General features: G+C 37.3%; 1 protein-coding gene across 1 annotated transcript in view; it reads left to right on the top strand.

The window, feature by feature from the left end:
• The first annotated feature begins 438 nt into the window (after positions 1–438).
• LOC104076144 (mirror-image polydactyly gene 1 protein-like) overlaps positions 439–26,856 on the top strand; it is a 102,046-nt gene continuing 75,628 nt past the window's right edge. The window contains exons 1-2 of the mRNA XM_009576908.1: positions 439–498; positions 4,400–4,507. Of these exons, the coding sequence (XP_009575203.1) occupies positions 439–498; positions 4,400–4,507 (168 nt within the window). The remainder of the gene's footprint in view (positions 499–4,399; positions 4,508–26,856) is intronic.

Raw genomic sequence — 26,856 nt, 5'->3', positions numbered from 1 at the left:
GGTCCACTTCTTGACCTCTCTATCAGCTTCCCCTGTAGCAGGTGCTCCTTTTTGCAGTTTGTCTGGATTTTCCTGGTGGCATTCTCAACCCTCCCACCTGGATAGTCACTGAAAGGGGTCAGCACCAGCTGTGGGTTGAACTGGTGCCTCTCACAAACATCCTCGTTCTGCTGAATCATGTTAGCTGATGCTCGTTAAAAAAGGCTCACCAGTAGCCTAATGGTTTAAATTAGGAGATGGGAGGGAAGAACAGGTGTACTTGCTGCCTATCCTTTCTTTCCTGTATGAATCTCTTCTTATCCTTTCGGTATGTTACCTGCTTTGCTTTTCATTTTGTGTCTTAGCTGCTTATGGTATATTCTGTGCTGGGTACAGGGGTATTTGTTTGGAAAGACTGAGTGCATTTAGAAGAGAGCAGCCGGGTTGCACTGTGGAAATATGGTTAAAGAGAAGATTGAGTGCCTGTTGCTGGGAATGGATGGTGTTGTAGTGAAAACTGTACAGTTGGGCACTGATGGTTGCTCCAAGCAAACACTTGCTTACACAAGGAACACCTGGAGTAGGCTTAAAGAGGTTCACCGTCTGACAAGTACATTATCACCTGAATGAGGCTAGCTAAGGTAGGAGACTTTTTGAGGGAAATATATTCAGAGAGGAGAACAAACATGAGGGTTTTAAAGAGAGGAAACCTTTTTCTGATTGGGTTTTGGCGGGGGGGGTTGTATCTTCAGTATTGCCTCTCTGGCTACAGAATACACACAGTAGACCACACGATGAAGCTAATTCTTGGTGGATTGTTTGTGTGACACCTTTATAAAATGACGTTACCATTTGTGAGGCTTTAATATCCTTTACTTAGCAAAGTCTTTAGTGTTCTGATCAAGGCATATTCTCTGACATCCATCTACACTGCTCTCATATTCCTTGATGTACTCAAAGTATCTGAGGTAAAGAAACAGTTTTCTCAATTAACAGCCCGTCTTTCATAAAGTGTTAAATTCAAGTGTTAAACTTCCATTTAAGTGCGCAATTACACTTCAGATCAGATGTTTAGGCAACCTGTGTTGCACAGAATATTTTGTCTCTGACTTTAAGAGGATTCTGTTTGAAGGTTTCCCAAGTATGAATTTTCACAAGTTTGGGATAACAGGATTTAGACATTCTTATTTGTAATATTTAAAATGAAACACTTCCTTTAGCTTTCAGCTTTCTTAAAAGGATACATCCAACGTTTCCTTTTTGCCAGTACTGAATTGGACGATGTCTTCTCTTCACTGTGCTCCAAAAAGTATTTTTATATATGTTTTTAGAAGGAAATCCAGTTTCTTACTTGCAGCTGTTGGCATTTTAGAGCCCTGGAGTGAACCAATAAAAACATATGTTCTTTTAAAGAACATCTATTTTTACTGGACCTTGCTAACAACCAATGATACAGAATTCAAAAAATGTTGCCTCAAATGAATAGAAGGGCTGCATTGTTTTAAATTCTATTTTTTTAAACCTTTCTTTACAGCAAAATTACACAGAAATTTCATATGCTCTTGTTCTTGTGAAAAAGAGTGCTTGCTTTTAGAATGCTATTTTAATGTTTTAAAAGTAGTTCAGGTGTCAAAGTGTTGTAGTGTATAAAATTTTAGTAAGACATACACAATGTTGCCATTTAAGAGTGTTATTATAATACTTTCACAAACAGGATAATTAGAGATTTTACTTCCTAGGCAGCTAGGAATAAATACATTTTGAGCGATAATTCAGAACATCTTCTGTTAATACATTGTTTCCAACAAAGACACTTAAGTGCAAAGATCAAATTAGATCACCATTTCTTTCAATGATACCCTCAAAATGGATTCAAGCAGTATGCTGATTGAATATGCCTAGTTTTTTTCAGATATCAACATTCTTAGCAGAAATGAAATTAAAGATGAATTACAAAATGCTACCAAGATTGATGTAAATGTAATCATGTCAAGGTTGACTTGAATGGGAGGTCCGTCCATTTTATGTTACTTGTGTTGCATCTTTGTCGTACATGCTTTATATGCTGCATGATACTAGAGTCCCACTGCTGCTGTTTATTTCACTGTCCTGTCTTCACAGGAATGAAGTGGAGAGTAGAATAAGATTGCACCCATGCCCTTAGTTGTGCAACCTGCCCTGAACATCGAGATCTTTTTCCATATGGTCCTATAGCTAGGTTTTGGTCTTAGCATATTTTCATTTCTCTTTTGGAACCAAGAGAATAGCATGAATATAAATTCATGTTTTAAAGGTAGATTGAGATTTTGGCCTTTTAAATAATATTTACTGTAAGAAACCTATGCTGTTGTCAAATTGGGAATTCCAAAGCACTGTTTTGAAGAAGAGTGTTGGCAAAGCAGAAAATCAAGAGGCCTGCTGATCTTACATGATGTGATGTATAAAGTGTCATAATAATGCCTGAAGTAGGAATTGTTTTTTTTTTTTTAAATGGTGTTTAGATCATGTATGCTAGAGAAAAAAAGCTGCTAGAGAAAAAAACCTGCATAATCTGGGTTTAGTTCTTCAATAGTTTTATTAGCACCCTCATGTCTGCAGACACATAATTTTCATGCTGGACATGGGAAAAGAATTACAGCTGTGATTCTGTGATTTGTGATTTTTTTTGTGTGTGTGTGAGATAAACATAGACATTAAATGTCTCAAGTCTGTAAAAATATTTGCAATCAAATGTATCAACATTTTTTCTGTATTCCCCTATTTTATGGGAAAGTGTCTTTTTCTCTTTTTCTTGCAATAAAAATGAAACTGTGGATTAAGGATCTTTACAACAGACACCAAGAAAATGCACAAGGCCAGAGAGATTGCTGCCTTTAAATTAAGTAATCCTATTAGAAATAAGTCCAGATTTCTCACAGATGTAATGAACAGATATGTGAATTGAATTTTTTTAATAGTACTGTTGGACACCTACAATTATTTAAAACTTATTCAAATATAGGATTGAATCATTCTGTCTTATATACTATGCTGGATACCTGATAAGCAGTACATTGTTAAGGACTTATTTTGTGCTTAAGAAGTGTATGTATTGGTATGTCTTTAAAATGTCTCTCTCGAGATCCTTTAGTATTCCTTATTTTACTTAGACCTCAGTTATAATTTTTGCAGTCCTACAGCTCTCCGTTTCACAGTCTTTCTTTTTTTAGAGTTGACATGAGCCTTGCTTCATTTTCCCACATACTGAATTGCTCAGGAATAGGTTGTATACACTTGATGGGAAGCTCAGTTCTGTGGCTTCCACAGTCACTAAGATAGCACAAGAGACTGATGTTTCCAGGTCTTTCATTTGAGACAGCAGTGCTTACATGGATATTGTATCACGATTCTCATTCCTTTCTTACTAGTGTTTTCAGAAAGTATTTATTAAAATACTTTTTATCAATTAATTGTCTTTTTTTCCAACAGACTCTATCAGCTTTGGGTTTTGGTGGCGATATCCAAACTACTTGCTTATAATACAGTGTTTTAAAATGTTCCTGCTAATATTGTGTTTTTCCCTAGTTCTAACAGTTGTTCCCCTACGTCTTCCTGGTACTTTGTTTTGTTTTGCCTTTTTTTTTTTGTAAAACAGTTGTTGTTTTTTTTTTTGGTAAGACAATGAACTGTCTGCTGACAACTAATTACTTTCAAACCAAGGTAACTGGACAAGACCTCTTACGGTTACCATATAAAAACAGTGAAATATAATTTAGCTCAAAATTTGCAGATCTTTAATCTTTAAAATAGATGTTTGGCTGACAGCAGTTAAGTATACATGTGTATGCACACAGTAGCAAATGTTAAATTTTTCATTCTTTGTCATTAAGTTAAATATTTAAACAAAACAATCTTAAAACTTCTTTTCTTTCAAGATGTGGTGTGTGTTTGGGACTTAGAGTAATCTCGTAGTGTGAAAAATACAAGTATAAAAATTACATGTATATTTTCTAATAAAAGGCTGGGTCCTGGATTCGGGAGGAGGGTCTTTCATTTGCATGCTTTTCTAAAAGCATGTATTGCTTTCTTTATATCCACTGACTTAATACATAAAAGCCAAAATGTAGCCTTATATTGGCATAACTAGGAGCAGAAATTCAACCAGACATTTTTAAGACTTTTTAAAACATTCTGCAAAATGTCTTTATCTGATACTAAACTTAGCTTTTTTTTGGCATACAATTGGATCAGGAGGAAACTGAATAATGATGCACATTTAAAAAACATAGCTCGAGTACTGGTCTGGGATTGTAACTTGCTTTTGTCTGATGCTTTCGGTACTGCAGAAATGGTGATGGGGTTATTTACGTTAATTCATTTGGCTTGTTGAAAAAAATATGCCCACACTCCTCTACTTAATGGGATTCTTTCCTCGTTGCAGTGCAAACGGCTGGAGCAGCAGCTTCATCATCTGAAAGAGCAGAACCAGACTTCAGCAAACAACACGAGACATCTGACTGCTGAAAACAATCAAGAACGTGCTCTGAAGGTAAATCTCCATTTCTTCTTGCAGGCAAATTAAGGTTGTAAGCCCCTGGTGCCAGCTTTCTGGGCTGCATATATCAGTTGTGTACATTTCGGCAGAAGTGAGCTATGGTGTTTGCCAACAACCCCTTCTTTAAACACAGATACAGCACACTTCTGTTATGGTTTTATTTTACTTTGTGTGTGAAAACGACAAGAAAAAAATAACATATCCTCCAAATTATTGGAGTGTTAATTACTAAATTCTTGGGGTCTGTCTTTGCAATATTACATTTTATAACGTGAAGAAAACTGCAACTATTTGCCTCATGGTACCTTTGCAAAACTAATATTTTAAGGCATGGCTGTTTGATCTGCTCCCAGCAGTGTGTGCTATATTAATAACATTGTTGACCTATACTACTAGTGACCACATAGTTGATACTACTATTTGCAAAAGGGTAGCTGGTTGGAATTGAGAGGAGGAATAATAAGTCTTGTCAATAAGAATAAAAATGAGCAGAGAGGCGGGAGAGGGTCAGAGAAAGGACAGTGTAAAGTGACAGGTTATTGCTGCTTTGAGAAAGGGAAATTGTAACGTCAGTGGAATTGATAGCTACATAACCAGCGATCTCAACGCTAGCCAGAATAAGAGACACTGCCAGGTAAGACGTGCAAGCACCGTGCGCACCTATTCATCCACTATATTCTTAAAAATCTCTTTTATGGGTAGTGGAGAGACAATATAAATACAGAAGTTACTCTGTTGATACTGTGTTGTTGTTTTAAAACTGTGTTTGATTTAGGCAGTAAGATCCAAACGTATCTCCTTTATAGGCAGATTTTCCTCTGCCTCCTTTTTCTTTTTTTTTTTTTATATTTGGGAAACATCATTATTCATGCAGCAACTTGACCGATGCAAAGTATAGGAATTAAGATAAATCCTTGTGTAGTTTGACATTTCTTAATAAAAAAAAAGTATAATGAATAAACAGAGAGAGGTTGTGTGCCACATAAATGCTGTATGTTCTGTGGGTTATAATTGCCATCAGAATCTATGGTGAGTATTACAAAATCAGGTGTGCAATACTGAAAGCAACCCATCCTCAGATAACTAAAAATAGAGATCATAAACATTCAGGGCTGTTTCTGACCACAATAATAGTATTGTTTCGAATCTGGTATCACTAAAAGTTAGTGCTTGCCAAGCATGCTACTTATTGAACATAGTATTGTTTTTCATTAATTGCATGCTGACTTTTTTCTGTGTCATTGAAAATATTATGCACAGAGTCTTTCTATTAGAAAACAGAAATGTTTTATTGAAACTACACTTTTTACATTTAATATTGCCTGAGAAAATGCTTACAGAATAATTGTATTTTCAGAGCAAGAAGTGACTTAATAGTTTGTAGTGTTACTAGGATTTCATTCTAAGACTGATATTGCTCTCCCAGCACCTCATCTTTAAAGAATTTAATTTCTGGCTGTCACAGGCATTTTTTGATTTTTCAAAGTTAGAGGTTAGTTGGTTGTAGTCTTTTAGAGATGAGAGTTTGGGGAGGAAAAAAGGAACGCTTTTCAATTTTTGGTAAAGTTGAACTTTTTTTAATATTGTACCTCTGTACAATTTGTCTCAGTTCATATTACTGTTGCCTACAGTGAGGACAGGTCCATGGCAGTACTTTTTAAAAGGCCGATGGGTCAAGCTGAATTCTTGACCTTGAAAATTTTAAAAAGCCCCTACGCAATATTGGCAATAGTAGTTAGCTTTGATATTCAGTGTATGAACACTCATCCTGACCTAAGCACTCACGTAAATGAAAAGCTTATCACCCTTTTTTAGTGTAGCTACAGCCTAGAAAATATGGACTGGCTGGTAGGGATGAAAGTCGTGTCAGCGACTGCTTTAGAAATGGGTTTGACCAGTGCTCTGGGCCTGGCTGTGGCTGGCCAGGGCGCTCCTGCTGCCATCAGTGGCAGAGCTCCCTGCCGGAGAAATATCCAGCCGGAGCCCCCTGACAGGTAACACACTGTCTTGGCACACACCTCCCCTGTGAAACCCTCTTGCTCTGAGCTGCTGCCTCCTGCCTTTTGTATGCACTCAGTAGCTATCGTAGGTGCTACGCACAGAGTGCATGTACAGAGCCAAGAATCCCCTCCTGTCTCCTGTCCGCTGCAGATCACCGTCTGGTCATCTGACCGTTTTCAGAGAAATAGGACAGGCCATTTGTCTCTGGTGCAGGGTTAAATATCAACACAACTATTTTTATTTTCACCATGATCCGGAGATCTACATTTACTTCAACCACCTCCACGTGCAGACTGGGAACTGCACTATGTACTGTTAATTCAGATGTAAACACCTGTCCTGCAGAAGGAGTCCAGGTCTTCCTTCTGTGTCTATCCAGGACAGTTTCTGTTAAGAAAGTTTGGGGTTTTAAAAATTTTTAATTTTCCCTACTCTCTTAAACTTAATTAATGTTGTCTGATTCAGTTTGGCAAAAGATGTATTCTGGTGATAGGTGGCAGATGAGGAATTTGATCTGCTGTAGATTTTCTTCAGGGAGTAACGGAAGTGTAAACATCAGATGTGGTGCAAGGATACTTGCAATCTTAACTGGATAAAAATACAGTAATCAGAATCAGCTAGATTAAGGATGGCATAAAAGTTTGTGATAAAAGATGAGATCATTAACTCTATGGGGTCTTGAAATACACTTAACAACAAAACCCAACGGGTATTGTTTCTGTCTTACTTTTTAAAATCATCTCACAATAGTGAGTTGCTCAGAAGGAAAAAAATCTAAGACCAATCCACAAGAAACCTATTTCATTCCACAGATGGTATGGTCTAATAGGTAAGATAAGCTGCAAGCTTTCAGCTTTATTTTTAGTTATGTTAGCTCACAGGGCTACTGCCACCCTTCTTTGAGGCAGTAGCAGCCTGTAGACTCCTGAATGAGGCAAAGCAGCAGAGAGACAGATTGTAACTGTGGGAGAGGTGTGGTGGCAGTAAATTGGCCAGATCCAGGATCTGGAAATCACAAAGATGATGTAAGTACTCTTGCATGCTTTCGTTTTTACACTTTTAGATCCCATGTCACACCTGAGGATCATGTGACAAATAAAACATATGACACATAAGGCATGCTGTATAGACCTATACTGTGCCATTTCATCTTATTGTGCAATATAACATTGGCACGTCTTTGGAGACATAGCTGTTCTTAACTAATCTCTGTCATACATATTAGTAGTACATGATTTTCAATTTCCATATTTAATGTGTTTATTGCATAGAACATTCCTTATAGTGATGTGGGCCATTTAGTCCCATAATGCCAAACTGGTACTCCTAGTTTTTATAATATTCTTATTGGTCATAGGGATTGTATTAACTGAACAAAAAGGCCAATTTCAAGTCTTCTCTCCAGGCAATGCCCACAACTGCACAGAGGTCATTCAGAGAAGCATGTGGGCCCCTATTTCCATAGTTAAAGTAAAATAATCCTTTTCTTTGTGAAACCATTTTAAAAAATCTCTAATAATATTTCAGATTGAATTATAGCTAAATCTTTTAGGGATAATTGCTTCCTAAGGGCCTATACAGTTGCGCTCTTAGTACATTTTCATAAAATAAGATCTGCAGAGTGCTTTGCCGTTGTAATGTGTCAGGGTCTATACGTAAGATTATTCATTTGTGCTTGGCCTTCATAATTAACATTTGATCTCTACTGATTCTGAAAAATGTATTCCCACAATACACTGAAATACCTGATTCAATTAAATATAGAAAAGTTGAAGAACTGCTATTTTTTCATTAGTATTCAAATATTGTTGTGGATCATTTTATTGTTAGCTTTGTAGTGTGTAGTTTTGAAATGCAGAGTTTTAAGTAATACACTTTCCTAAAGAAAAATTAAGGTTTTGCCAGTGTGAATGTCCTCTTTGCTCAATTGAAGAAGTTGTTGTGAAACAAATAATTTAATGTGAAAATTCATGCAAAAATGTTTAGCCGGATTTTAATGAAACATAGGGAGAGGTGACTTTTTTTTCACAGGCCTGATTTATTTTGTAATTTTTAATTGGTTGGTACAGTCTTCTTAAAGCAGCTATTAATCTGCTTTAAAGACCAGAGAGACATACTAATTTTACTTCCAAGCCAAACTCTCAAAATAGAAAGGAGGGCTGTTTCATGATGATTCACTAATCAGGTGCCCTTTAGTGACGAAATGAGTGTACTCCATCTAAGTATGATGTCATTAGAGCTTGTAAAAGTTATTAACTGCCTTCAGAGCTGTTAAGATGTTAATCTTTGGTTATGATTGGCTTGGTTTTTTATGTTTTTATGTTTTTCTGACTAATCAATCTTTTTAGTTTGATTTTCTGTAGAATTCATCCTGCATACACTTCCATGGTTTTGTTAAGAATATCATAAATTTAGAGTCAGAGGCAAGAAAGTGACCTGAAATAGCTGTCAGAAATTCGTCTACAGTGGTGTCATAAAGTAATTGTAGCTGATGTCATCCGCTTTCTGCGGATTTTCATAAGAATTGTGTCAAGGGCAGGAAATCCACCACACATAGCAGTTTGGTAGTTGTTCCAGTGATGATGCCTGTGAAAAAGCCACTCTAGAAGACTTAATTTAAGTACTCCCTGATGCCTGTCATAAATTGTATTAAGCTCTGTTTTGATTCCCAGAATTTCCCAGATTCTTAGAGTAGAAACCATTTTTCCATACCTGCTTGGCAATGCCAACCACAAAACAAATCCAGCTGACTAGTCAACATATCGTCCATGAAGAGCACGATCCCAGGAGAATCTGATGTCATAAGAGCTTAAAAAAGGTTAAGAAAAGCTTTAACATGAGGTTTAAAATGTTTGCTACTGTTGAAAAGCATGGAGTATTCACGCTATTTAGACATAGAATATTGACTATGGAATAAAGTGCTTCTTTCAGAAGATAGTAACTGTGGCACTTATCTGCAAAAACTAAGTATTCCTAACAATGTTTTTATGTTTAGAGCTTCAAGCTGAAGTTTCAGAGCTTCATTTTAATGAGTTTAGAGCTGGGTTATGGCTATAAAGCCTCTGGTTTGTTTCTGACAGAGCCACACACTTTTGAAATGCTCTGTAATCCAGGGAAACTTGCCTGTACCAGTGGTGGGAAACTTGAGAGATTCCAATCTCATCTTTTCTATTCGAATTCCATTTCAGCATACAATTTTTACATTTTATTATAGTTATTGATTGCATCCTAGAAAACTCTTAGAGAAAAGCCTTTCAGTACTTTCATAATCATTTTACATGAGGCAACAGAGATCAGGTTGATCTATTAGAAACCTAGAACATAAGTTTTGAACGTGGCAAGGCCCAGCCACATCTAGAACACCCTGCCAACTTCAGCCATTTCGACTGTTGCACTGTTAACTGCAGTGCTGTGTGAGTGATAGAAATCCGCTGCTGATTACCAATATTTTATAGCTAACAGATGAATAACTATGTATGGTGAAGTGAGTGTTACACCTTTCTCCAGTTTCTAGCTACAAAATAACTAGACATTACTCTGCAAAGAGTTTAAAACTTGCTATTGATCTGCTTGTTGGTATGGTGTTTTTGTTTGGTAAAAGATGCTCTAAAATATTGTGCTTACTTCAGAGTGGTTGGGTTTTTTCCAATGAGGCAACTCAGCAATATTTGTATGTTGGACAATCCACCCATTTCTCTCACATTTTGCTATGAATTCCTCTGGCCAGTGTGCACTGTTCCCTCTGTATCTAACAGAATATCAACCTGTGAAAGCTCAGCTTAAGAGCTCATTCTGTGGGGTTAACCCTAAAGCAATCATGCTTTTCATTTTGGATGTCATGTGCTGCTACCTATAAAAGGGACTGCTGTCACATTTGCAAATGAATTTATAGGTATATTTGAAGACTGGGATGACTGGGAAGACTTCATATTGGAAGTAGAAGGGAAGGAGAAGACGACCGCCGATCTGCTGCTCAGTGTGAGGAGATACACTGTGCCCTTGCATTTAATTACGATCTATATCTATTTTTCTGAAACTACAGGAATGTTTCAGGAGCAATGGGAGTAGTTAACACGCTTCTTGGAGGTTATCTCCAGCAAATAATATGTTGTTACAACTAATCCTGAAAGATTCTTCATGCTATTCTTCCAATAACTTACACGAGGATAAAATACTAGAGGATATACCAAAGTAAGCTGCAATCTCTAACTTTGTGCAAGAGCCGTTTCAGTAGTACAGTTTCTTCTGCTAAGAAGGGCGCCGCTTCTCTTTTTCTGCTTTCAGAAGAGTTGTCCGAATCAGGTTGTAGAAAGCCACAATGAGTTCATTTCACTCTCCAGTACTACCCTAAAGCAGTATGTGCCCTCATTTAAATGCCTGGGCAATGTGAGACACAAATTTGCTACCCTGTCAGTAAAACTTGTTATAAAGCACATGAGACCACTGTTAATTTTTAGAGTGGAAGTTTGCTGAAGTTTGAGTGCTCAAATTTCTTTTAAGTACATAGTGGAGGTGGAAATAAAAGACCTAGTAAAACTTGGAACATGCTGCAGACAAATCTGGATGTGAATAAGAAAGCACAAACATTTTTCTTCAGTTGCTGCTTCCTAGACACTTTATCAAACAGAGTAGATACAGTTGCGATCTTAATTGCATTGAACAGAGCCTTTGCTTGTGCTGCGCCCAAAAACACTTTATTACAAGGTCTTAAAGGGTGTTATTAAGGCTAGACCCCAGTCTGTTCACTCTTATCCATGCTAGAAACATGATTAGTCACTTTATGGTTGGTGTTATTAAGCAGTACTGTACACCTCAGAGGATATCAGTGTAAGCCGTTGCATTGTGCCATAAATGAACACTAAAATGAGGCTGTGTACAACTCCTGCAGAAATAATTCTGTCCATGTTTCACTTCAATATTAATTTTCTGCATTCCTTTCTGCTTAAGTTGCAGTGTCTCCAAAAGCTATTGCTACAGACTTCGGACAATCCGCCCAGTTATCTTTATGTATGGAGAGGGAGAAAATAACTCGTATAATCCTACAGTGACCAACGTTCCCCCTCAATCCCAGTGGAAAAAATGTGAGCACTGGTCAAGTGGTCTTTAAAGCAGTCATTTGAAGTTTCCTTGGACCCAATTGTTCCTTTGAGCCAGATGTCATAACCTGATCCTCTGGTCAGTTCGGGTACAGAGACCCTCAGCCAGGGATTTCTCCTTTATCTGCTGTCATATATTTAGGAGTAGTGTAACAGTTTGCTTACATGTATCCCGTATTGGCAGGAAGTGACTAATTTAGCACATGTATTTGACCATAAGTCAAAAAGCTAAGTTCAGAAATTTGATCTACTAGTATCACTTTCAGTGGCCAGTTTTGTTAATTGTTTTTTGTAGCCATCCAGGCTGGTAGGCTTTATTTAGTTATGCAGATCTTGACAGAATAGTTGTTCATGAGTGACAACTACATTCTTAGTGATGGTCTCCTCCCATCTGGTAATTAATGTTTTAGCACTGATAGACATTTGTATTCATTGACCAAAAATATCTTAATTTGTATAGGGAGTTGAAAGTTAAAATAACTGCTTAAATGTGCCATAAGCAAATAATACAAAGTTTTCCCCTGATGGAAAACATGGGAAATAAATTATGAGATGAGACAGTTGCCCTTCACTGAGAGTGAAGTTGTCCAGAGTTCCTTCAGAAGCACAGGATTCCAGAGTCTGATAAATCTGATTTATATGAAACATCTACCTGGGAGTTGAAGACAAATGATGTTTGGTGACATTAGTACTTGCATGATTTTCAGTGGTCAGCTTGTGATGTCATTAAGTGGCTGTGTGGATAGGTGGCAGGGCCATGTGTACTGTTCTTGCTTCACTAAGGCATCACTGCGGGCCAGAATTTTGAACTCCTTCAAGCCTTGGGTTGTTTTCAAATTGAAGGAAACAAATAGACATACCCAAGTTCTCGTCTTTGCTTCTTCGGTTGCACCAGCCATGCCACCTTCCTATATCTGTAAGGCTGTCCTTTCACTGACAGCACTATCTGGCACAGCAGCGCTCTGTGTACAGTGTTCTCTGCACAGCAGCTACTCAGGATTTCTTGGACTCTGTTCAAATGAAAGTAGACCAAGCAGTGATGTTTCCTACCTACTGTGACCTCAAGTCTTCCAGAATTGTTTCAAAGCAAATTAATATATGGATGAGAGTGAACATTTATTGGCAGAACAACATTTGTCCTGAAAATGATCCTGAGAAGGGCTGTATCTGTCTAATTAATTATGCTTGTCTAGAGCAGTGTATGTCTTAAGGAATTTTAGCATGCTTCATACTGCCTGTAAACAGCTGCACAAGGATGGCACTGCATGTGTCTTGATAGACCGAACAAACAGCATCTTGGCTAAAAGAGTTTGTTCACCTTGCCCGAGGAGTGTAAGTCTTCCTTCTCTCCTGTTAACAGATGCTGAACATCTCTTAACCAAAGCAGATATATTTATTGAACTTTGATTCATTCTAAGCATTAAGGAATTCATTACTCATTCACACTTTGTGTTTGATGTCAGCTTTCATCTGCTTCACTAAAAATTCCTTGGAGGTCTGTTCCTTTTTATTTGACAGCCTTCAAACCTCTCTTGTCACCAGATTACTCTTGACAATCTTAAACATCAACAAACTGTTTGTATATACTATTAAAGTCCCTTTGTCGTTGGGGGTGATGTGGTCATTCAAACCTTTTGGCTGAGTCTTTTTTTTTTTTGGTTTCCATTTCATAGGTGGAAATTGTCTTCCCCGGAGGTCAGTCGGTGTTACTACTTCCAATTAGCAGAAGTATTATTTCTGATGAATCCAGCAGGTTCTTGGAATGCAATATTTTTGTTTCAGGTTATTCTAAATCTGGATTATCATTCTCACGGTCATCTAGCCTGGTTCCACATCCTCACTTTTCGTATGCAAAGAATCATCTCTTTCATGGTAATAGGCTTCTGCGACCATGAACTTCCTCTTGACAAGGCCCTCTCAAACATGTTTTTCATTTAACCATTCTGTAATTGTGCATCTGCGCATATATTTTATTAACTTAGCATTTTACAAATACACTTTCACGCACCTGTTTTTCCTTCTAACAGGATAGATTCCACTTTGTATGATTGATTCATTTGCTAGCCATCTGGAAGTTGGAAGTTCCTTCCTTTCTCAGTGATGCTGCCACTTGGCCTTCCAGTTTCAAGGACACTTTGTTTCAATCGTAAATGTTCTGCAGCAATTTTAGGGTTTTTGTCTAAACTCTGTTAAAGGACCTCAAAACTGGAATAGTTTATGAGCCTGGGGCAGATCTCAGATATATGTATTCTAGAAATACATATCCTGAAATAAACAAATGTTCTGAAGTTGTAGAAGGTGGAACAAACTATGCAGGCATCCTGTGGCCAGATAGAAAGCTGTCTTCTACCTGCTTTTTTACTCCTTATCTTCATAGAGGTGACACCCATGCCTTAAACCAATGATAAAAAATTGGTGTGTTCTAAAATACACTGAAATTCACCAGTATCTTGTAAGTTAGAATCACAGAATCTGAATCTGATACGTAAGCAAAACATACTGTAGAAACCATAATCATGTTAGAAAAGGTATTTATATGGAAAGGTGAGTTCTTATAAAAACAGAAACTCTATTTAACTGTAATGATAAGCTTTGTTGCCATCTCCAATGGTATAGTTTATCGCCCCAGTCATGGGTTCATTTTTCCTTCTGCCCTATAACACGTCAATAGTAGTACTTCTATGAATCTTTGTAACGTCTGAGGAGGTGTCATATTGCTGCGCTTCAAACAGCTATAAAAAAAATTCTTTTACTTTCCCACTAGTATGGAGCTTCATTTCAGGATTACACGGATCAGGAACGAAGGGCATATGTTAATCTAATTGTAAAACAATCATGAAGCCTAATGTATCAGACTTACTATAAGAAAACTAGGTCTCCCTCCTTCACTTGCCACTTTCTGATACTATAAAACATATTTCCAAACTTAGTTAAGAAATTCTAAATCTGAAGCCATTTTGTACATAAAATAGTAATTGTTTTCTGCAATGTTTAAAGAAGCCCTTAGAATTAGTTTCTATTGATAATATCATCCCTAATCTTCACTGGCATAGTTTTCAAAGCGTCTATCAGCATTGTACCATAATAAAACAAAGGAAGTAGCAAAAATATTTAGCCAAGTTAAGTTTTTCCTTTCTCAGAGGTACCAAGTATTAAATGATGCTGGAGACAAGATATCAGATTTAATGAATGAAGAGGAGGAGTGACATTGCTATGTATTATTTTTTATTTCATAAATCTTGTTTCTTTCTCCGTATGAAATCTGTTATTCATACATGCAGAAAGAAAGTGTGGTAAATCTTAGTTTTCAATCATTTTTTCAGTGTCTTACTGTACACCATTTTTTATGCTGCACAGGAAAATGATCCTCTTTTGTTTGAGCAGCAACTGTAAACAAAATCTTGAGCTTGAGTCCATGATGACATGTCAGTTATTTGTCCTACAATAAAATGTATAAAAGTCAGTAACCTAAGCTCTTGTGCAAAAGGCAAGCTACAGGGTCATTAAATAGCAAAGGTCTTGCTCTGACCCATCCATGACCTCCTTATCTGAAACGCCTCTCAGAATTGATAGAATCTACTTTAGATCTTGGGTAGAGGAAACCAGGGATAGGACAAAGGATCAATATAAATAGTTCAGAATTTTAGATATTTACTAAAAAGGAATCTTTGGTCTTTGTATGTTTAAGTTTATCCAAATTTCTGTTCAGAATTGGAGAACCCTTTCCTAGCATTTTGGATGCAAGTGATCATATGAAGTATGGTTCAGAGTAGAAGGGGGACACATGGTAAAGGAAGAAGCTGAAACATTAGGTCTTAGTGTGGTTGTAAGGCCGCAGACTAGCCTTGATTCAGAAGCCTCAAGGTGCTACATGTTTCTCTTATTTATCTTTTTACTGTAATCTGAAGGTCTCTCCTATTCTGTTCCCAGGTGAGAAACTTTAGGTTTTAGAATGAGATGAAGTCAAAAGAGCCCATGTCCAGGAAGTGCAGCTTGGTGCTTAGCCATCATTTACTCAGAGGAGTCAGGACTCCTTTTGCCTGTCCTTTTTAATTCCCTTCTATTATTTGGCCTGGTGCAGAGGGCGCATTTTTGATGTTAGGGCACTTGTGCTCCCAAATCATAGAATCATACAATGGTTAGGGTTGGAAGGGACCTTAAAGATCATCTAGTTCCAACCCCCCTGCCATGGTCAAGGACACCTTCCACTAGACCAGGTTGCTCAAAGCCCCATCCAACCTGGCCTTGAGAGGCTTTTGAAAATCCCTTTCTTTTCCCCATAAATAAGAGCAAAATCCTGATTTGACTTCCATGTGTGTGGCCATGCAGAGGTGTAAAGGAAAAGTGGACTCTGCTGTTCACATATTCGGGTTACTAAGGGGAAGAGATGTACTCCTTGTGTGCAGTAGGTGTGTATTTCTACCCTAGCAGTATACAGGTCATTAGGAGAATGCTTGAAGAGGAGAAGGAACAAATGGACTTGGATTTTATTTTGATCTTTTAATTTTTCTTCTGTGAAAGTGGGCTTTATGAAGTAAAATATTCCTCACCTGTCTTCCAGTAATCTCCCCAGCTTTTCTCGTGAGATTATGGACTGGCAGCTGAACTTTGGCTTTTCTCTAGGAGTAAGCTTTAGAGTAGTAAACTGTATGTTAGGGGTCAATTTGACAATTAGTAAATTTGACAATTCAGTAATTCTGAGTTTCCAGACCTTAACCATAAAAAACCTGTGCCGGCACACTGGTGTACCACCTATTTAGAAAGTATATTAATATTATCTTTACTGATTAACACAAGCACAGATAGAATTTTGGCATATGAAATACGTAGCCTTGTTTTTTATTATTTGAAGACTTGAAAGGTATAAAGTAAGCTTCACATCAGCAGAAGTATATCAGTGCATTAGGATTTCAACTCAACATGTATTAGGTTTATCTTCATATTTAGAAACACTGCATGCATAGCTCTGTCATGCGGCTGAATCAAAATTGCTCATTACACTTGCACAAAAAATGAATTATTCACTGAAAACACTCAAAGAAGGTCTGATTTCTCCTGTAAAATACATTTGCAATTAAAGCTTCAATTTCTTATGCCTCCAGAATTCAGTCAGCTGTATTGTTGCTTCCAAAATTCAGCCTTCCTTAGCGGCTGATATATCTTACAAAGAAAAAGCAATAAAAAGGTGAAATTAGAAAAGAGCTGTCTTTAAACTTTGGATAAGAAGCTGAAGTAACAAATGCTATTGTGTAATAGTAAATAAGTGTATATCACATTGCCTGAACATAGTATTAATGTGTATTGGTGATTGTGTTAAGCAGCTAAGCAGCCGAATTTGCAATTTAAAATTAAACTCAAAGACCCAAATGTCGTTTTGTAGTTAGATTCAATATTTAAAGAAACCCTCTGGGACTTCATTTTCTGAACTGTGTTGGTTGATACTGGATTTTCCATCTCCAGAAGTGATTCTCTGCTGAAGAACAGATGTCATCTTTCACAGTTTTACTAGACATGTTCAGATTCCATACAGTTTCATAAATTTGCCGTTTCCTTGTGGATCACAGTCAAGATGATTATTTCAATGCTCATTTGCTTATTAAAGAAATACCTGCTGTGTTGGAGAGTTTATTAAGATGGTGGTGGTGTGATTTGCGCATAGAGTTCTTTCTTTGTAAATATCTTGGCCACACATTTTGAAAAATTGAGAGAACTTATTTTAAAAAAATCAATACCATTTAAACTATTTTTTACATTGGAAGCATCATCTGGACCAGGCTTTCAAACACTGAAGCTATGTAGCTATGACTGCTGCAGAGCAGTCCTACTGACATTAGTAGTTACTGTTACAGGATCTAAATTATGAGAAGAAACGAACCCTTTCTTGCTTTGATCTCAAAGCTTGTGAGTTCCACATGCACTTAAATTTTAATGGAACTAGGTCTCAAATCTGTGAAGCCTTAGGCTGTTATACACACATTTAGGCTGTTATGACAATATTCAGAGATCAGAGGACATTCTGTTCAAATTTGTTTTCATAAACTCGGTATCTTACATGATACAACAAGATCTGGTAAGAATACATTGATGCTTTGCTAGTTCTTTCAGAAAAGCTCAGGCCAGAAGACATTTAAACAGGAAAAAATCTTTGATGTCCATGTTGAAAGAATCCTTTCTCAGTGAAAATCTTTCCATCCAAAATCTCATTAAGTGCGCCTCTACTTTAACCATGCTTCTTACTGAGTTCTTTGGAAAAAAATGAATGAATCAAAATACTTCATTGCCCTGGTACTTTAATCCTTCGTCCCATCTTCTGAAAGGATAAAACTATTTAGTGCAGGTTTCTAGTTTAAAAATGGAACTGTGTTTGCTCCACTGTTAAACAACTGAGTAAATGGTTTGAATACACCTCTTGGTGTTAACTAGCTCCATTCTGAAGAGACACAGATTTCAAACCTTCTCCTTGCATGTAGTCTAGAGGAGAGACCTAGTATACCAAACATTATCATTTTTTTGTATCGTGTTAGACTTAAGCATTTAAGAATATCACATAAAATGAATTGGTTTTAATTGGTTATCTGCTCCTATTTCTTACAGTTGAGCTGTAATTGTCTTAGATGTTGGGGGAGAGAGTGGCTAAGTGACTAGGAGGAGAGTGACTGAAACCTTGGAAATGCTGCTGATAGCTCCTTCCGTTTGGAATTGCAATACAACAGTAACAACAAAAACACTCGTTTTCCAAACTAGATAAAATAAAATCTGTTTATCTAGCCTATTAAGTCTGAGTGCCAACTTTCAAGCAGATGCAGTTTTAAGCTCTGTAGATGCTAAATCCTGAAACATTTGGTCTATAAACAAAAAGCTGACATCAAATACAGCATTGCTGCTAGACATAGTAATGGCGCGTATATGCTGCATTCACACAAAATAGGGAGATGATTGCTTTTTTGTATGTTGCTTAGGGTTTTTTTCTTATGTTAGAGTATTAAAACAGATATTAAATTTTATCATTAATGCAGTGCGTGGTCTCTCTTCAAATCCCCTTAATTACAGATTGACTCCAAGGATTACACAACATGGATTTTAATTTTAACTGAAACAAAAGGAAAAGCTGGTTAAAAATCATTCTTGCTGAGTGACTTGTTGGACCACAAAACAATTTTTAACATCTTTTGACAAGTGTTGTCAAATTTAAAATATTAGAACAGAGCTAAGTGCACCTTCAAACTCCAATTGTACCACGTCTACTTCTCAAATAAAATGTTTTATTAACTTTGTCCTCACAAAAGAATGTCTGCTTCTCATATTTTTGTTTTTTTAGTTATTCTTTAGGAGAAAAAGACTCGAAGTCTTGCTGAGATGTGTTTATATTTGAAGAAAGTGACATCAGACTTCATATTTCCTTTCTTTGGTAATTTGAGAAAAATTACCAAGCAGAGTTGACGTTGTAACAGCAACAGTGTATTTCACACCCTTGCGTTGTTTCCCTTCTGACCCCTACTTTAGGACTTAAGAGCTCCACTCTGAAAACTTCATTCCAGCCTGAAACTTAGAATAGCAGGTCTGAGTCCAGAAACAACATTTTCACAAACTGGGGCCTAATACAGTAAGCCTCACACAGAAAGCTACTTCTGTGAGTACCTGTTATTTAGCTGAGTAACACTTTAGGGATCAGGTTTTAATCTGTTTAAGAAATGGGGAAAAAAAACCCTAAGAAAAGATAAAATCAGCTTTGCAGTTTATTTCATTAAGTAAAACTCATTTTTCACAGTTAAAGCTTATTAGCATTTTTTACAGTTTTACTGTGTATCTCCTGCCGGAGATGCATAGAAAAAAAAAAGAGTTGCTCTCCAGAGCTGCATCAAATACTAAATGCCCAAAGCTAAGTGTTCACAACTTCTCTTGAAGTTAGGAGCAGCTGAAAGCGCCTGTTATCTCTCAAAATGTGGATGCAAGTTTCTTGCTTCAAAAATCAACTCCTTTTGTGACTGAGTAATAATTTTGAATACAAAAGGCTGGAGGAATGAGAAATTAGCTTTTGGCCAGGAGGTCGCTGTAGTGCTGAGGGATAAATCTATCATTGCTGTTTAATGGTAGTTAGCGGTTTGATAAAGTTCCCCTAACTCAGTTCGTTAGCTTAAAACATACTTTGTGAGACTTCACAGATCTGCAGGTAAATAACACCGTTATTGCTGCATCTTTGTATGGGGTGAAATTTTTGCACTTAAAAAGGGTTATTTCAACAAGCTTTTCTCTCCCTTTTTTTTAGCAGTCTCTGAATTGTTGCTATCAGAATGTTTAATGGTTTTCTCCATTAGTGTGCTAGTGCACTTTTTTTTTAATGGATCAGATTAAACTCTATTGCGTTGTATTATAGCCAAGCATAAATCTTCCTATTTTAACAGAAAAGTATTATTTCTAATGCAAACCAATGAACAGGCTAATTTATACACAACATTGTTTGGTCTAATTTGTCTGTTATGTGTAATAGTCCTAACAGTGTATGATTCTCAAGTCATGTGTGCTTAATGCAGAGGCCAGAAATAGCAACAAATGAGGCGAAATAGTGAATACGCTTGCTCTTTATGGCTTTTGTTGCACTCTTAACATACATAGGTTAATAAGTGTGCTTGTGTGATTTCTTTTTAGTGCATATTAGGTAATGCACAGCACTGTGAGTGACACTGGCTGCTGGCAGAAGTTTGATGCTTTATATTCATTACAGTTGTGTTCTCTTGGCTATATTCAGTAAAGCTTTAAATGTATTATTGGTTAGGCTTTTAATATAAAAGCATACAAAATAGTTCATAATTTTTGTCAAAAACAAGATAAAATGGCCTAAAGGAAATAACAATGACTGATTTTTAATGAAAGTTCAATTTTGCAAGTCATCTCTTGAGGCCTGTTTTGTGAGATTGTGAAGTGTTTTGAATGCCCGGTGAAGTTAATAGGGGATGAGGAGGCTCAGGGCTGTTCAGACAGATCCTTTGGTAAGTAATACTGTCTCTTTACTACACCAGACAAAATCTGGAAAAAAGAAAAATCCTGCTTGTGTCCTAACATAAATAAATGTATGCATGAGCGCTGTCTATCTTATGAAGTCGTTTGTGTTTGTTTAAGTTGGAGCACAGGACACACAGTAAGTCTGGTGTCTGGGTTTTGAAACCAGAGTGTGTAAGCATCTACGTCAAAAAGAAAATCATTCTGGAATCTGAAGGCTGAGACTGAGAGGAAAAAATCATCATTTACAATAAGTAAGACCTGATTTTTACATATGTTCCCTTTTCAGCAATGTTGTATGTTTGCAATGCATTTGCTGTTGGTATAGATGTGAGGGTCGCGCCACTTGCAATATAAAATTTCAGGATTTTTTGCTGGATCTAGATTTTGATATTTAGATTATGAACCAGTTCTGCATTTTGGGGTGAGGAGTGTTGCTGGGGCTGTTAGTTTCAGTCCAAGTGTAACCATCTCTGTTCAGTTTGCCAGTTTTTCAGAACTAAATTGTAACTGTCAGTAGCTGTTTCATTTTTGTTAATATATTACTTTTTTTCCCCCCTGTGCACATCAACTGCATAAGTAAAGAGTGACTATGTAATTTCTGGGGATTTGTTCTGCTTTTGCTTTCCATACTTTTTCTCTAGCTAGTCAGTACTTCATGGCTGTTAAACAGGATGTGCTGTTTCCTGGAACAGCTAATTTACAAGTGAGTACTTTTTCAGTTTTCTATGTATTCTTGCACAATGATCAAAAAACCAAGGTTTATTCTTTTGGTTTGGGGATTTGTGGCTTTTTTTTTTTGTTATGTTTTTTTATATATCCTCTTATCCACTGGATTAAATCTCTTGTTTAGTTATTGCAAAATCCCCTCGCTGCCTTTTTAGTTGAACCTGAATCATGAAAACAGGAGTCTGAATTACATTTGAGGAAGGAAATGCTCAACTTGAAACATGGTGCTTGCAGGTAAATCGGTGGACACTGAAAATAAAATAATTAGAAATAGAATGGCTCTTTATTTTATGTGACTGATTTGGAGTTGGCTACATCTGAAAAGGAATGAAAAAATGATCTCTCTGCTTGAGATTTGCCAAACAATGCTATAAGCTCCAAGTTATTTTGAGGTGGTGAAAGGTGAAACATTTGACATGTTCTTTGTGGGCAATGCTTTAAAAAAAGAGAGGGCGGGAAAGAGGCGTTGCCACATCAGAGTTAAGGGTGTTTGTGGTTGTCCATGACAGCGGCTCCAGTTTTAAAACACCTGTGTTTACTTTCCAGCTTTTCTCAATTGGCCTGAAAGTGGCCTAAGAATGGCACAGACAGACCTGCAGTAGGGCTGTGTTGCCTTTGCAACACACACACACACACAAAAAAGAAAGGAAAAAAAGACAGAGATAAATCTCTTGTTATGCAGCTAATCATTAACAGCATTTTTGTGCCTAGTTGAAAACACTTGGAACTTTTCTAAATTTTTATAGTCTATCAGATAGTGCCTGTATTTTTTTTTCCTAATCTATTAAGCTAAATTTTTATCTTTGCTATTTTATTTTCCAGCAAAAATAAATCAACTTAGTGTTGGTTTGTGGGGGGTTTTAGTGGTAAATGATAATAATAAAAATTGGTGTTTTTATTGCAAAGTGATATTTCATTCCAATATTTGGAAATAGGTGTACAAATACTCCAATTAAAAAAAAAAAAAAAAAAAAGAGCAGGCACAACCCTCACTCTGCCACCCTCCCTGAAAAAAAGAAACTCATCTTACAACTCTTCTGAGTAGAGTTTTGCTTCATAAAATCCTAGTATTTGATGTGTATTAACTTTCTGTAATGAGCTAGCTTGCATTTTATCACATAAATACTTTGTCCTGCAATGGGTTATAGAGTTAAGTTAGGTGTAAAATAGACATCTCTTGAAAACTGGGTAATGGAGATTGAATGTTTAAAGAAAAAAAAAAAGACAAGCTGAGATATCACATGTTTTCAGTGCTTGCTTAGAAGTTTTAAAATCATCTGAGGGTCAGTATTTAAGATATTCATCTGATGAGAGGCATATTTTTTACTACTGTTCCAAATTTATTTGTATTACCTTTAAAATTTGTTCACATCTTACAAACTTTTTTGGCTTTTTAAGAAAACCTCAGCTGCTTTCTCCAGTATTTTTTAATTGATGTAACATCTCTTCCACCTTCTACTCCAGATGACATGCCTGACATTCCTGTTTGTAAAAATATGTCTGCTTCATAATTATGTTTGTTTTTCTTTATGGATCATTCAGTATAGGTCAGGTTTTGTTTTCTGGAAGTAGGAAAAAAAAGCAAAAGAAAATATAGTGCTGATACAGGAGCACAGGTGATTTCTCCCTTAGACTGATTTCTTTTTAGAATTGTGAGCTTAATAGACAGATTCAAGGTCAGTGTTTGGGGATGAACAACATGAAACCCCTTAACCAAGATATGTAGCCTAATTGGAGCACAACTACTTTAATACTGTTGGTCTAACATGATGACTTGACAGAGCAAACTGGGAACTTGCCAATCCCCTCCAGATCGGGCACCTCTAATAAACTGAAAAATTGTACCAGAATGATCTTAGTTTGTGGTATATAGCAGAGCAGCCACCTTTCTACGGCTTTCCCAAGAGGTAGGAAAAGTGGTGTGGGTGCATGCTCTGACGAAGCTGCCTTCTGCAGAACACAGCGCGCTCTCAAGGAAAGGTGCTCAGAAAATAACGTCCCCCTTTTTCAGTGATTCAACTACAAAATCTGGAGGATATTCATCTGAGTCAGCTTTGAACACAGAGAAGAGCTTGTGAGCTAGATCCTCATCTGAGTATCTGCACAGTAGTATCACTGAAATCCACGTAGTACTTCTTATCAGTAAAGGATGTAAGCCAGTACCTCAGCTAAGAAATGGGGGGCACAAGACATCTAAAGAGTTCACAGAATTTATTTCAGGGGGCTGTAAAGGTAATTAAATGATATGTCTAAAAGATAGGGAAGTTGTCACATTTATTAAATTACCAGGTGTAGATGTGTTTTAAAAGCAAGCTGGATAACGTCAATATGTGAAAGGGGAAGAAAAAGCTTTGTGAATGTAACTGTTTTTCTGAAGGCAACACTGAGATCTTGATAAGAAATAGGGAGCTAATATGCAAAATATGTCTAAGTGGTTTGGATGCCTACGTCTCAAGACTTTTAATGGTTTTTAGGTATCTAACCCACTTACAGTGTTTTGAATTCCTAAGTACCTGTCTTGAGCTGCCTCAGCACCTCTAAAAATCTGATCGTCTGTCCACTTTTTGATCTCTCTTAAAATTACTCCCTGCGCCCTGTAAAAGCTGATGGTTAAATACGAGCAAAATTAAAGACGACAGTTTCCTAGCAGTTAAAACTTGAGTGACCTTAAAATGGAATTGCCTCTGTGAAATATATTTATTCAGTTTGTGCTTGTGACCATCTAGTAAGTCACTCTAGCTCTTCACTTGGGGATTTCTAGCATTAAAATGTCTGTGAAATACCACTGAGTCTTTACACATTTATTACAGATGTAAGACAAAATCAGCCAACTGTCTAACAAAAGGCATAATTATTTGAGCTGTAGACCAATTGTCCTGTTAGGGATGTTTACACAAATGGGTACAGTTGTTCACGTGGTTGCTCAGACCAGCCATAGACAGGCTGTCTCTGGTCTAGGCTGTGTAGCAGTGTTAGGTACTGAATCCAACACATCATACCTAGCATCTCACCTGGGAATACTTTCACATAGACTCTCGAGAAGAGCTTGTGTGGCCATTTGTAATGAGTCTGCAAAGCAGGTTTTTGGGATCCCTCCTAAATTTACTGGACTTTGCACTTTTCCTGTTCCTATACTCGAATCACATCAATATTGAAGGAACTCTTCTGTCTTAAGAAAATACAGCCAAAAAGGGACATACACAGAAGTTACAGTCTCTGCAGGTTTGGGGTTTTTTTTTGTCCTACTCAACAGTGCATTTGATACCACAGATCTTGCATATCTGGCTACAACTGAAATATCATGGATTCCCCCCCCCCTTCAGTTTGGTCAAGGCCTGTGTGCTGGCAAGATTGCTTGTACCACCTTGCTTTTAGTCACTTTATGCCTTTCTGATCCAGGGGTAAGGAAACATCTTAAAGGTAGGATACATTTTCATCAGCCTCAGCACCATCTCTTACTGTGTTTCCAGGGGATATCACATCCTCAGAAGAGTGTACAAGTGTCAGGCAGTAGTGCATCTGGTTCTCCATAGACCACATGGTGTTGTCTCACCTGGTCTTATTCAAGGTGCAGTCGGAGGGAAGCCAAACAGTTTATTTTGTTTGTTTCCAAAATATGTCAATATCTGAGATTTGCAAAGCAATAGTTATTTGTAAACATCATGCAGTGGATTTGGTTTCTCCATTCAGTACTTGATTTGGGAAAGTTGCACTTAACCACCTGATACATCAGCTACTACCTCTGATCTTCTCAGGGAGGTTGCCACCTGCAACCTGGTATATATACTGGTATATATACTTAATTTATAGAAGCTATGGGTCTTCCAGTCACTGTAAAAACTCAAAAATCCATCTGCCTTTTTCACTTTTTTTTTCAGACTCTCAACAATAACGAAAAGAGGTAGAGTTGTTCACATATATTCCACATTTATGCCTGTGTTTGCAGCAATTGTACATACAGTCCATGGGAAAAAACTGTTTAAAAATGTCCTAGTTTGCAAATATGAGGCTCATCTTCATCTTCTTGATGACCTTTCATTGTTCTGTTCTTTTCCTGTGTACCAATGTGACTGGAAGCCCTCTGTGGCCTTTAGATCACAGTCTCTTCTGGATAGAAATGATTTCTCAAGAGAACACTCTGTGAGAATGTACTTTAATTTTAATATGGAAAAAAAAGAGAAAGGATTTTGTGTGAAGTATCTAGCAAGCAGGTTTTTTAGCTTCGTTTCCCTAAGAAAATAAGGGATATATGATTATTTGGTCTTTGTTTTCACCTTCTGATTTTTAGCTACTTTTAACCAAATCTGACAGAACAATAATGGTTGGATCCCTAACAGGGTTTCTCTCTTCTACTCTGTTGCCAATTTTCATGAAATTCCTAATGTCCCACTCAAGGAAAAGTCGAGGAGAACTTTATCAGTAGCCATTACTGTTTAGCAGGAGACAGCTGTGCAACAGGATATCACTACTGTCCAAGTGATGGACCAAAAAAGTTAAGTAAAGTGAGCTGGAGGTATTGCAGTAGAAAGCTATAAAGGATATAGGTAGAATCCATTAATTTTATGAGGACTTTGGAAGGAATATGAGGTTGTTATTACAGGGAAAGTTGGTAGGAGGAAAGTGTAAGAGAGAGAGGTGAAGATCAGTATCAGTGTCCTGGTTTCAGCTGGGATAGTGTTAAATTTCTTCCTAGTGCTGTGTTTTGGACTTAGTATGAGAAGAATGTTGATAACACACTGATGTTTTTAGTTGTTGCTAAGTACCCTGCTAGTCAAGGACTTCTTAGCTTCCCATGCTCTGCCAAGTGCACAAGAGGCTGGGAGGGAGCATAGTCGGGACAGCTGGTCCAGCTGGCCAACAGGGTATTCCATACCATGTGGCATCATGCTCAGTATATGAATGGTAGGCATGTTCCAGGGAGCAGCGATTGCTGGTTTTTGGGCATTGCTCACTGGGTGGTGAGCAATGGCATTTTGCATCGCTCATTTTGTATATTTGTCGTGGTTTAACCCCAGCCAGCAACTAAGCCCCACCCAGCTGCTCGCTCACTCCCCCCTGGTGGGATGGGGGAGAGAAACAGAAGGGTAAAAATAAGAAAAATTGTGGGTTGAGATAAAGACAGTTTAATAGGTAAAGCAAAAGCCACGCGCGCAAGCAAAGCAAAACACAGAATTCATTCCCTACTTCCCATCGGCAGGCAGGTGTTCAGCCATCTCCAGGAAAGCAGGGCTCCATCAAGCGTAACGGTTACTTGGGAAGACAAATGCCATCACTCCGAATGTCTCCCTCTTCCTTCTTCTTCCCCCAGCCTTATACGCTGAGCATGACGTCAAACGGTATGGAATACCCTGTTGGCCAGTTGGGTCAGCTGTCCCGGCTGTGCCCCCTTCCAGCTTCTTGTGCACCTGGGAGAGCATGGGAAGCTGAAAAGTCCTTGACTTTGTGTAAGCATTACTTAGCAACAACTAAAACATCAGTGTGTTATCAACATTATTCTCATACTAAATTCAAAACACAGCA

This window comes from Fulmarus glacialis, unplaced genomic scaffold (genome assembly GCF_000690835.1).
Source record: "Fulmarus glacialis isolate BGI_N327 unplaced genomic scaffold, ASM69083v1 scaffold814, whole genome shotgun sequence".
Lineage (NCBI taxonomy): Eukaryota > Metazoa > Chordata > Aves > Procellariiformes > Procellariidae > Fulmarus > Fulmarus glacialis.
The sequence above is the reverse complement of the archived record's forward strand: the minus strand, read 5'-3'. Positions and strand labels throughout refer to the sequence as shown.